Consider the following 12753-nt stretch of genomic DNA (forward strand, 5'->3'; position numbering starts at 1 on the left):
ATATTGTTAAACAGTCTCCAAAATGGTACTTCTCAAAAAATGTCCTATAAGCACTAATGTGTCACTTGTTGGATATTCGTTGTCTGTAAAAACCAACTAATTGTAAATAAATGTTATTACTAAAAGGTCTTACAAAATGTTCTTACAAAATCTAAAAAAAAGGTGTGCAAATCTTCTATGTTATTAAGACCTCCTGGCTGCTTAGAGTCAAATTCTAAAATATATCTGGTTTACAGGCGTCTTAATTTGCCTTCCCAAGCCCCACCTCTCTTTTGGGCCGGTATTGACTCAATGGCATAATATTTGAGATGTTTGAGGTCACTATCATGATGTTCCCTGAAATGTCTGGCAACTGGAAAACTGGCATCAATGTTCGTGATGGCCCTCATGTGTTGCAAAATTCTCTTATGCACTGCCAACTTTGGGCTGCCTATGTATTTCCATTTACAACTGCATTCTAAAATATACACTGCAAATTCAGATTTGCATGTAAAATGCTGTGTGATAGTTTGTATCTTGTTACTAAATGTAGTTTGGAACGAAGTGATATTAATGCCATATTGAAAAGCTTTACATGTCGTGCATCTAAAATCCTTTTCTAGCTGGCGACCACATTCCTTTTCCCTGGTCCACTAGGCTGCTCTTAACTAGTGTGTTACCCATACTAGCCATTTTTCTTAAAAGCAATGTATGGGTTGGTGGGTAAATGCTTGCCTATTATGGGGTCATCACGTACAATGGGCCAATTCCGTCTAATTATTGCTCTAAGTTGTTTTTCCTGTTTAGAAAATCCAAGGATTAGTCTAGTAGATTCGATTGTCTCTTGTTTACTACTAGATCTGTTTTTCTTCTTTGAGCTATATTGCATTAGATCTATTCCTGCCCTTCCTTTGGATTTAGTTATAGCTGCATCCACTACAGTTGTTTTGTATCCTCTAGCCAAAAAGCGTGTGCAACATTCTGCTTGTTTAATGTTGGCATCATCCTCATTACTACAAATAGGCCTTATGCGTAACATTTCGCCATAAGGGATGCTGTTGATGAGGTGAGCTGGATGCGCGCTTGATGCATGTAGTAGTCTATCGCCTGCTGTGGGTTTTCTAAACAAAGTTGTGGTCATATTATTATTTACAGTTTTTAATTGCACATCTAAAAATTTAACTTCTGTTTTACTCATTGTAAAAGTGAATTTAAGATTGACATCATTGACATTAAGTTGTTGTTTGAAATCCATAGCTCTTTGTTCAGTACCACAGCATATAATAAACAGATCATCTATGAATCTGAACCAATTTTATCGGTCTATTAGATAGAAAATAGTCCACAGCTCTGATGCCATCCCTATTCCTAATACATGTATAAAGTGATGAAATATCCAGGGCTACGAGTAAATATTCCGAATTCCTTGAATATCCTTGATCTTTCGCATAAAGTCACAGGTATCTTGCACATAAGATTTCAAACGTTCAAAATATATATGTTTTGAGTCAGTAATTGTGGTGGTATACCAGTGGTAGTGACCCAGCCTTCTTTGTGTCTTCACAGCTGCCCTGCCAATGGGGATGTGAGCATCCAAGTTGTATCGAATGGAGAATCCCTGCAAGTTCGATTCAGCATCTCAGTGTTCATCTTCCAATCGACACAATCAGCATACATTTACTGCAGTGCCCGCTTGTGTGTGAAGGCATCGCAGCAGTGCACCGGGGTGAGTACTGAAGGGAGTACACCAGGGAGAGTACTGACTAAAAGGGTCAGCTGGAGTGAATACTCAGGGGGCAACTGAGGCGAGTACCGAGGGAAATCCAGCCAGGAGCAAAATGTGTGAGTACTGAATGGCAGCTGAGGAGTATCAAGGGAGACACAGATGGTGAGCACTGAAGAGGGACCGCTCGAGTGACTACTAAGGGACACAAATGGGGGAGAAAACTAGAGTGTACTGCCAGGGTAAATCGGAGCAGGTAGGAGTGTGTAACATAGGACCCTTACTCCCCTACTTCCCACAGCCTTTGCGTATCTAAGTGATGGATGACCTAATTGATATTCTATGGGCCCTGCTACAATAATTACTTTCGGAGTCTCCAATGTAGCCACAACGCTGGTGGCAGGTACTGATGCAACAGCTGGAGTAAATACTAAGGGGAACACATGGGATGCAGAATTTTGTTTGAGATTCATGCGAGTATTGGGAGGAGAAAAAGGATAAACGCGTGTTGATGAATACACACACACATATACCTAACATGGCTATCTTTAACATCAGGCATGCATCCATCCGTCCTAGACCTACCTCAAACACCCCTGGTGTATAATATCCATTCGGTTGAAGAGGACTTACTTACAAAGATCTAAGCATGCATGGCTGCTAATACCTCATTATTTCCAATAGGAAATGTGTAAGATTAGTAATCTCCTTGAGTTCAGAAAGTGTTTTAAAATCCAGGTCTTCTAAGAGACATCCTGGAAAGGGGCGACCATTCGGTCCCCCCGAACGTATGGCGGAGTACCACGATCCCCCCGGGAAGCCATCTTGGGCGGGGGGCGAGTCTCGGCTGGTATGCCCGAAGCGGCGTAGCCGGGGCGCGCCTTTTCCCGCCCTAGAGTGGGCTGGCCTAGACACTGACGCGGCCGGGCCACGCCCACGGGGTAGGCCGGGGCGGGTTTACGCCCGCCCTGAAGACGGATAAAAGGAGCAACAAGCCAAGGAAGCATCCTCTTGTTCCTGTGCTCTGAAGCTGCACCACCTCGCTGCACGTGAGCTTGAGACGGAACGAAGAGCCAATTTTGAGCGTTGTAATCTTTCTTGTTTGTTTTTCAGATACTCTGTCGTGAGAATGCCTAAGAAGGCGGGAAAGCGGATGACTACCGACCAGATGCTGCTTGTTCTCATGAAGGAGGTGACCGACTTAAAGAAGCGAATGGCGGAGAAAGATGAGGAAGGGGGGCCGAAACGTCCTCTGGCAGGAGCAGCTCCAGGAGGAAAAGGCAAGAGGCCCAGAAGGGGAGCAGCTGGGGGAGACAACCCAGTTCCCTGTACCCCACTCGAAGCACCCATTCCTTTGCCGGAGGAAGGGAATCCGATTCCCGTGGTGGTCACCCCCGTGTCCGGGGAGGATATGCCGCCCGAACTGGCAGCTCAATTAGCAGCGTGGTTGGGTAAAGGTAGCAAGGGCGCCACGGCTGACGATGCGCAGGTGTTGATGAGGCAGCTGCGGGAAACAAGGGAAGCGACGACGGCACCATCAGTTCCAGTCGCAAATACAGCTTCCGGTTCAGGTAAGCGGCCATTGCCGATTGCGAGGGATGAGTCGGCACCCTCTCGGCGGGAAAAATTGGGTCAACATGTCCCTCTGGCGATTAAAGAGAAGATATGGGCAGGGGAATATATAAACATCTTCTCGTTGCTTACCGACCATTATGAAATGGAGCATGTTAAGAGCCAGAAAGAGCTCATGCATCCAAGTGTTTGGCGCGCAAAGATGGCCGCCTTTAAGGTAAATGAAAACATTGGTAATTGGGGCAAGGCATGGGGGGTTTTTACATCCATCTTGGGTGAACGTAGGCCCGAATTGCTGCCCGAATTGCCGATTTATCAGTCACGGATCATGGGGTACTCCGTATCTCACAAGGGCAATCATTGGTTTTGTTACGACAATGTTTTCAGAAAAGCGAAAGAGCATGATAAAAACTTAACTTGGGATTGTTATGATTCTGTGTCTTGGTCCAAAATGGAGGACTCCGGTATGTTGAAGGTGCCATTGATAGGAAGTAACGTTGGCGAATCCTCCCGCCAATATGCGGGTACGCCCTTTCGATCAGGTACAAGTAACGACAATCACTCGAGGCCAGCCGGCAACGCAAATAAAAGGGGGGTTTGTTGGAACTTTAACAGGGGGAAATGTACTAGGCCCCAGGGGTCATGCAAATTTAGGCACGAATGTGGGGGGTGTGGGCAATCATCCCATCCTGAGTCCATGTGCAGAGCCAAAACGGGTGATAACGGGGGTAGAGGAGGCGCCAAACAGGTCTGACATAGTCCGAGGGGCGCCTTTACCTACCCCGATTGATACCATGGCAATGATTCCCTGGCTCAGCGAATACCCGGATCACGCTTCCGCTGGGGTGTTGCGCAACGGATTTTCATATGGTTTCCGCATCCCAGTGGGAGAGTTTCAGGGTATGCCACAATGTAAAAATCAGATATCGGTCTTACAGCATACGACCGTGGTACAGGAAAAGATCGGGAAGGAGGTGGCTCGAGGTCGAGTCGCCGGTCCAGTTGCTAACTTTGTTTGTTCCCCTTTAGGGGTGGTCCCCAAGAAGGACCCGGGTGAGTTTCGGCTGATACATAATTTATCAGCCCCACGTGGTCTTTCAGTAAACGATGCGATAGACCCGGAAGTGTGTTCGGTGCGGTACGCATCCTTCGATGAGGCCGTAGCCATATTGAATCGCCTGGGGCCCGGTGCGCTGATGGCAAAATCGGATATCGAGTCAGCGTTCCGGTTGCTCCCGGTACATCCAGACGATCAGCGTCTCCTTGGTTTCATGTTTCAGGGTCAATATTACATGGATAGGTGTATGCCGATGGGGTGCTCTATATCGTGTGCATATTTCGAAAAGTTCAGTTCCTTCCTGCAATGGGTCTTCACAAAGCAGACGGGGTTTCAACATGTTATGCATTATCTCGATGACTTTTTGTTTCTGGGGGCAGCCGGGGATCCTGAATGTGGACAGGCTTTGACTGCATTTTGTGTCTTGATGAATCAGTTTGGCGTGCCATTGGCACCAGGTAAGACTGTGGGTCCCTCGACTTGCCTCGAGTTTCTGGGGATCGAGCTCGATTCCGAAGAAGGTTGTTTTCGTTTACCAGGTGACAAAGTGTTAAGATTCAGGGCATCCCTGCAAATGTGTATAAGTGAGTCTAAGGTTAAGCTACATCAATTACAGCAATTGGTGGGACAGTTGAATTTTGCCCTAAGAGTTATACCGATGGCCCGCCCCTTTTCTCGCTCGATCGCTCAAGCCATGGTCGGCCTGAAGGAGGGTCATCATCGCACAAGGCTCTCGGCCGAGGTTCGCCAGGACATGCGCATTTGGTTGGCATTTCTGGCGGATTTCAATGGTCGAATTGTCTGGAACAAACCGGCCGTGTCCTCTGAGGAGCTGGGGCTGTGGACAGATTCGGCAGGGAGCATTGGTTTTGGTGCCATATTCGGCACTCAGTGGTCGGCACAAAAATGGCCTCAATGGTGGCATGATAATGGTCTGACAAGTAACATTGCTTTCCTAGAACTTTTTCCCATTCTGGTGGCCCTGAGAACTTGGCCCGAGGGGTTCAGAGATCACTCTGTGGTATTCTGGTCTGATAACATGACCGTGGTTGAGTGTATCAATAGCCAGGCAGCACGATGCAAATGGATTCTGAGATTGCTCAAGGAGATTGTGTTATTGTGTATGCAATTGAATGTCCTATTTAAGGCAAGACATGTCCCGGGGGTGATGAACCAGGCGGCTGATGCGCTCTCTCGTTTTCGTATGCAGGCCTTCTGGGGTTTTCTGCCCACAGCGGACCCGGTGGCAGCACCCTTTCCCGAAGCTCTCTGGTCTCTCGGTGCCCCGAACTACAGAACCTCGTGGGAGAGAGTTTAGCACCCAGGACGAGGAAGGCATATGAAGGGGCGTTCCGTTCCTATTGGGCCTTTTTGGGGGCGGCTAGAGGGGAGCTTTGGGGCCAGGAGGAGTGGGTAGTGAACTTCCTGCTGTCTTTACGTCAGGCAGGCAAATCAGTGGCTACGGCCCAGAGGCATCGGGCCGCCATTTCCTTTGTGGCTAGGGCTCATGGGATCCAGGACCCGACAGCGTCTTTCGTTGTGCAAAAAGCGCTACGTGGGTGGCAACGCCTTGAGGGTCGCAGAGTAGATGAAAGGCGCCCGATAGGTTTGGATAGGTTGGCCCGGTTATTATCTAGACTCCCTGCAACATGTTCATCCCAGTATGAAACAGTGTTATTCCGAGCCGCTTTTACGCTGGCATTCCATGGGGCTATGCGGGTAAGCGAACTAGTGGCGAGGAACAAGCAGGATGTGATGGGGGGACTGTGCCAAGAGCACGTTCAGATCAGAGGGGAGACAATGACTGTCTCGTTCGTGAGGTCCAAGACCGACCAGGGTGCGATGGGTGATTGCATAATCATACAAAGGATCCCCGGGTCCTCCATGTGCCCGGTAAGTTGTGTAGAGGAATATTTAGCACAAAGGGTGGCATCATGGGGGGGGGACCTTGTTAAGACACGCTGACGCCACCCCACTGACGAGGTTTCAGTTTCAGCGGTGCTTGCGATGTCGATTACGGCTGCGGGCTTGAACCCGGGCGAGTTTGGGACACATTCCTTTCGGATAGGGGCTGCTACTGAGGCTACAGCCAGGGGTCTGAATGTTGAACAAGTTAAACGTGTGGGGCGTTGGTCCTCCAATTGTTATAAGAGGTATGTGCGGTTGCACATGTTGTGAAGCTGTAATGATGTACTCACGCTTCTTGTTTTTGTTTGGTTTCAGTTGCGCAAGCCTACGAGGCGGGGCGGACTATGCAGTCGACCCAACACCGGGCCAGCGGTCAGACTTCACCGGCTGTGAGAAAGGAGGTGTGGGTCGTGGGCCACTCATACGTGAGGCGTGCCGCGGACGTATTCAAAGCAGGTGACATGATTCACGTGGCTGGGGAATACGGGTACAGTATGTCCTTCTACGGAAAGGGCGGACTCTGTATTGACCAGTTTCAATCATTTTTTGAGGGTTTGCTAGGGCGGACAAGGTCACCGCCGTCTATAGTCATAGTACATCTTGGGGGCAATGATTTGGTCACCACTGGTAGACGACTTCTTCTTGAGGCGATGCTTTCCACTGTAAGTTGGTTGGCGAGGAGAGTTCCAGGGTGCACGATTGCATGGTCACATATGATCCCACGAAAAGTATGGCGGGGTGCTATTTCTGTTTCTGCTCTGAATCATTCAGTAAGAAAAATTAATAACAAAGTGAGTAGATTGTTCCGTTCCAATACACTGCATTCTATTTCGCATGGTTGTATTACTGGTGACAGTATGTATTTGGGGGATGGTGTTCATTTGTCCCGGGTGGGGAACGAGTTACTCATAGGAGACTGTATAGCTTGGCTAAAGACTTTAAGACATGACCTTTAGGTAGGAGTGTTGTGGGGGGTCCGGATAGCCGGTCAACTATCCGGCCTGTGGCGGTAAGGTCATGATCGGTGAGCACTAATTGGAAGATCCCTATGAGTGGGCGTCACCCATTACGGATGGGAGCGCTCGAGGGAGGTGGCCATTAGCCCCTCCAAGGGGAAGGCGGTCCCTTCTAAGGATGGGCCGCCGAAAGGAAAGGAAAGGCGGTCAAGGCCCCTTCCTGGGTAGGAGGGGCTACAGCCCCCTCCTGGAGAATTTCCCGGGGCCAGGACATCTGCGACGGCAGATGCGGTAAGTTGTGTGGGGTTTGGGGGGGGGTCTACGCTACCTTCTAGATTCCTCACATGAGTCCTCGAACGACCTTTAAGTGGCGTCGAGTTTATTGGGGCCCCCGTCAAGTCAAGGGAAATTGGTAGTTGCACTCGAGGTACACCTCTGTGCGGTCGCCCCTCACAAGTGAGGGGGATATTTCTGGTTAGGGATCTTGACACCGGTTACGACCTTGCCGTTGGCCCTTAAACGTTAGGATGTACAATTTCAAAATTTCAAGTTAGATGTTTTGTAGGATGTTAGTTCGGCTAGGAGAACCTTTGTATTAGAGAATATGTTAAGGTTAGCCAAACATCGCAATGTGGTAATGAAATTGTACATAATATGAAACTGTTATTTTTAATGTTTTAATTTTGTTTCATATTTTAATAAATACGGCCGGGAGGGTCACTCCCTCCCGTCTTCCAAAAGTTCAGAACTGTTTCCGGTTTCCCATCCTTGGGGATTGTGTTGAGAGGGGGTGGCGGGTATCTCAGCCATATGGAAAGGGGCGACCATTCGGTCCCCCCGAACGTATGGCGGAGTACCACGATCCCCCCGGGAAGCCATCTTGGGCGGGGGGCGAGTCTCGGCTGGTATGCCCGAAGCGGCGTAGCCGGGGCGCGCCTTTTCCCGCCCTAGAGTGGGCTGGCCTAGACACTGACGCGGCCGGGCCACGCCCACGGGGCAGGCCGGGGCGGGTTTACGCCCGCCCTGAAGACGGATAAAAGGAGCAACAAGCCAAGGAAGCATCCTCTTGTTCCTGTGCTCTGAAGCTGCACCACCTCGCTGCACGTGAGCTCGAGACGGAACGAAGAGCCAATTTTGACCCACCCACCAGCCCCTGAGGACAGCAAGTGGTTTTGAATAAAGTTTGATGTAGTAACTCTTTTGTTTGCAGGTCCGGATTATTATCGTGATGACTTTGAATATGCAATAAAGAAATAGTCAATTTGTGGTATGTTTTGCAAATAAAGTAATCCTGCTTTAGTGTTGATCAGTAGTATGTTTTAATAAAGTTGTTGCTTTTAATTGTCTTTTAAGTAGTTTAGTCATTTAGTTTAGAACTGTCGTATTTATTTTGGTCGGGCGGTAAGGTCATGATCGGTGAGCACTAATTGGAAGATCCCTATGAGTGGGCGTCACCCATTACGGATGGGAGCGCTCGAGGGAGGTGGCCATTGGCCCCTCCAAGGGGAAGGCGGTCCCTTCTAAGGATGGGCCGTTGAAAGGAAAGGAAAGGCGGTCAAGGCCCCTTCCTGGGTAGGAGGGGCTACAGCCCCCTCCTGGAGAATTTCCCGGGGCCAGGACATCTGCGACGGCAGATGCGGTAAGTTGTGTGGGGTTTGGGGGGGGGTCTACGCTACCTTCTAGATTCCTCACACGAGTCCTCGAACGACCTTTAAGTGGCGTCGAGTTTATTGGGGCCCCCGTCAAGTCAAGGGAAATTGGTAGTTGCACTCGAGGTACACCTCTGTGCGGTCGCCCCTCACAAGTGAGGGGGATATTTCTGGTTAGGGATCTTGACACCGGTTACGACCTTGCCGTTGGCCCTTAAACGTTAGGATGTACAATTTCAAAATTTCAAGTTAGATGTTTTGTAGGATGTTAGTTCGGCTAGGAGAACCTTTGTATTAGAGAATATGTTAAGGTTAGCCAAACATCGCAATGTGGTAATGAAATTGTACATAATATGAAACTGTTATTTTTAATGTTTTAATTTTGTTTCATATTTTAATAAATACGGCCGGGAGGGTCACTCCCTCCCGTCTTCCAAAAGTTCAGAACTGTTTCCGGTTTCCCATCCTTGGGGATTGTGTTGAGAGGGGGTGGCGGGTATCTCAGCCATATGTTTCTTTGATGATGTTCAGCACTTGTACACTCTGTTGTGCCTTGAGCGCTCCACAAAAACCAATGGTATGCAATTGAAGTCTCCTGGGCTGCCCTACGTATTAACCAACTCACAAGAGAAAACATGGGTAAATTCGGGCCAGCGTCCCTCTGTCACCCTCCCTCCTCAATGTGATTTACCGAGCTCTGATAATGTCTGTTTCTGCACAGATGGGGACTCTGTTCTTGGCCTGCTGTGCCGCTGCGTGAAGCAACACGATGTTTCATAATAGAGTGTGGATTATACTCAACACCTTACACATTCACCTGTTCTGGAAGCCCTGGTGACTTTTACATGCCAGAGGTCAGCCTTGTAACACATCAACCCTGTCTTTTCTTAACCCTTTCAAGATCAGATGAACGGGGGGTCTTTGATCGAAGCTCTTTCACAATTAACCACACTTCACATCACGGACTTATGATATTAGTCACATTTCCTCTTCTGACAGACATGACAGGTAACTTTTCGAGAAGCTTAATGGTTAATGATGTATTCGGGCTAACACTGAGATGCCCTGGTCAGAGGAGAGCAAAAAAAGGCTAACGTCCTCAAGAAATACTATAAGACTATACTAAGAATTTTGGAAGCCACCACCATTTTGGAAATTAGAATGAATGAGTAAAGGACACATATGTAATGTGCTTCTTGGAAGCATTATACTTGCTTGAACTAGACAGACCAGCTCTTTGTACCATGAGAAGTGTCTAGGAAGCGGCATGCAGCATGCATCATCTTATACAATTAAATGGTGATCTTTGGAAGCACACACATTTTGAGACATTACTACAGGTCAAGTCTTCCGGTATCGTTTCCTACCCAACCAGGATTAGCCATACAGAGTCTTTCATATACTTTGAAAGTCTGTTTTCTACTTCTGTAGCCTGTAACTAGCTAGTGTTTAATTGTAAGTACTCAGAGTTGAATAGACCATAAAACAGGAAAGATGGATCGAGTGTTAATATGAACATATGTTTGTTGATAAGATGTATTCGTGAGATTATTGCTTATAGAGTTTTCAAAGTCAGTCAATTGGGTCTGAGCTTCCTGCTTCTCAAGGAAAAGTGCATCCTGGGAAAAGAAGGAACATGTAAGCAACAGATGAAGCAACAGGGGGTGGCCCACAAACTTAACTGGCTTGCTTGGTAGAGTGCTGAGCCTGCTTTTCGGATGCTGGTAGTCACTGATTGTAGCCAAGCACCACGTGAAATCATAAGTATTGATTTCCAAAGGTTTTTACAGAAACCCGCGGCAGGCGCTGCTGAATGTGCGAATTGCTGAATATCAAGGCAGTCTAATCTTGAATCCACCTCGTGCATCACGTGCCACTGTATCCTCCTGAACCTGCCTGCTTTCTTCCTTTCTCACTGCTTTTCCATCAATCTCTTCCTCCTTCTTTTTCCCTTTTCTACCTTTCTGTCTCTTGCTCTTTGTTAAAGTCTGATGAATGAAAGATAAATTGTGGTCTCAGAATATGAGTGCTGGTGGTCCTAACCTGCAGCCACCAGCTCAAATTAAGCACTGGTTCCAGAGACACCAGAGAGGGTGACGGGGAGCTGGCAGATAGGCTGAACTATCTTACCGGTGTCTGAGATGAAATTTAGGTGAAGAGTGGGGAGCTCTAACAGGAAGTTTAGCAGTATTCAAAGCCTCTATGTGAGGGTGCACTGGGAGCTGGGGCTTCGGTTTTAGAAGAGGTGTAGAATAGTTGGCCAGAGTTGGGCAGTAGTAAGGGTGCCATGGGACAGCAGCTCTCACTAATCTTACAGGAAGATGTGGTCAACTTGGGCAACCTAAACATAAGAAGGAACAGACTGCACCGCAGGTCCTGCTTGGCCCATGAGACTGAAAAGTAAAAGAAGCCCTTCTGGAATAGAATCACTGTTATTGCTTAGAGTGGAAAAGTAGTTAGCTGAAAATATTAATCAAGAAAGAAGCTGGACAAAAAAGGAAAGAACACTACAACCAGAGAGCATTGAGTGAGTAATGGAAAGGCCTTAATCCACACTCACCAGGTGTTCAAAATGAAATGAATTTCAAGCTGTGGAGCAATGAAAGATAAATAACTGTATCCTCCAGAGAGGAAGCGGGATTGCTGGAAGTGAACACCATGTGATGGACTTTAGGTGGAAGATGCCTTGGTAGATGCATAGGGCTCGACTCTTATGTGGGTTGGAAAGCTTTCCGACCAAATCGGGTTGGATATGGTTTCCGACCCACTCATATTGGGAGAGTCCCACCGAAGGAGTACTATGCATCCGGATGCGTCCCAATACGATTTGGCTGGACTTCCATTGACTTCAATGGAAGCATATGTTCCTAACCGCATTATAATTGGACCCTCGGTCGGGCAGACACGTTCCCAATCTGATTTGGAAGGAGCAAATGCCGTTAGGAGGCCTTCCTAACTGCATGAGAATCAGGCCCTAGGTGGGAATGCTTTCCTAACCGCATCAAAATCAGGCCCTTAGTGTGGTTTATTGGGGTGTGAGCCGTGGTCAAGCAGTGACCAAAATCCTTGTCAGGGTGAGGCACAAGCCAACCCTAAAAGAACCTGTGCTCTACCCCATGGAAGCTTTGCTCAGAGCATGCAGGCTTTAGTTGGAGGCAGTGTGCAAAATAATTGTGCAACACGTCAAACAGTATTAAAGAGAAAAACACCACACAAAAAGAATCCTACATGAAGTTAGAAATATAGAGTGATTTTCAATAAATAAGACAAGACCAAAGTGAGAAACATCCAATCAGTAGAACCGAAGATATGCAATGTTAAAGATTTTTGTGAAAATAGAGCTGAAAAGCACCAATTGCTGGGATTTGGTTGCACCGGACCAGGGCAAAGTCACAAGTTCAAGCCATCCACGAAGGATTCCATGCCGGCTACACTGACGACCACTGAACAAAGTAACTTAAATCCTGGTTCGAAGATGCATTGCACAGTCAGGGCAATGTGCTGGTTCCGAGGAGCTGCAAGGCTTTGATGTGGAGTCTGGCATTATCATCGAGGCTACCATTGACAAGGGATATGAAGGCATGGGCTGAGGATGCGTCGCACAGTGGCGGTTCCGAAGAGGTTGTGGACTGGCGCAGCGATGCAGGTCTTTGCAAACAGGTTATATCCACACAGCAACAGAGATGAATTGGTTCTGCTCTTGGTTGCACTATGTGGCAGAGGAGATGGTTGGGTTCCTCTGGATCCACAGAGGCTGGCAGAGGACCGTAGGCCCATTCCCAAGGGTCCAGGACTGGGGTGGCACCACTTGGTGAAATGTGTGTAATAATAGTTACTCAGGAGGTGGACAATCTCACCTGGAGTACCTCAAAAGTCGTGAATATACTTCTGACACAGATATGTAAACAT

At 47.9% G+C, this 12753-nt stretch overlaps 1 protein-coding gene across 1 annotated transcript in view; it reads left to right on the forward strand.

Annotated features, from left to right (window-relative positions):
- LOC147733125 (pancreatic secretory granule membrane major glycoprotein GP2-like) overlaps positions 1 to 12753 on the forward strand; it is a 183311-nt gene that overhangs the window by 133919 nt on the left and 36639 nt on the right. Inside the window, exon 6 of the mRNA XM_086955865.1 lies at positions 1546 to 1705. Coding sequence (XP_086811991.1) covers positions 1546 to 1705 — 160 coding nt within the window. The remainder of the gene's footprint in view (positions 1 to 1545; positions 1706 to 12753) is intronic.

The sequence above is a fragment of the Lissotriton vulgaris genome, chromosome 2_1 (genome assembly GCF_964263255.1).
Source record: "Lissotriton vulgaris chromosome 2_1, aLisVul1.2, whole genome shotgun sequence".
NCBI lineage: Eukaryota > Metazoa > Chordata > Amphibia > Caudata > Salamandridae > Lissotriton > Lissotriton vulgaris.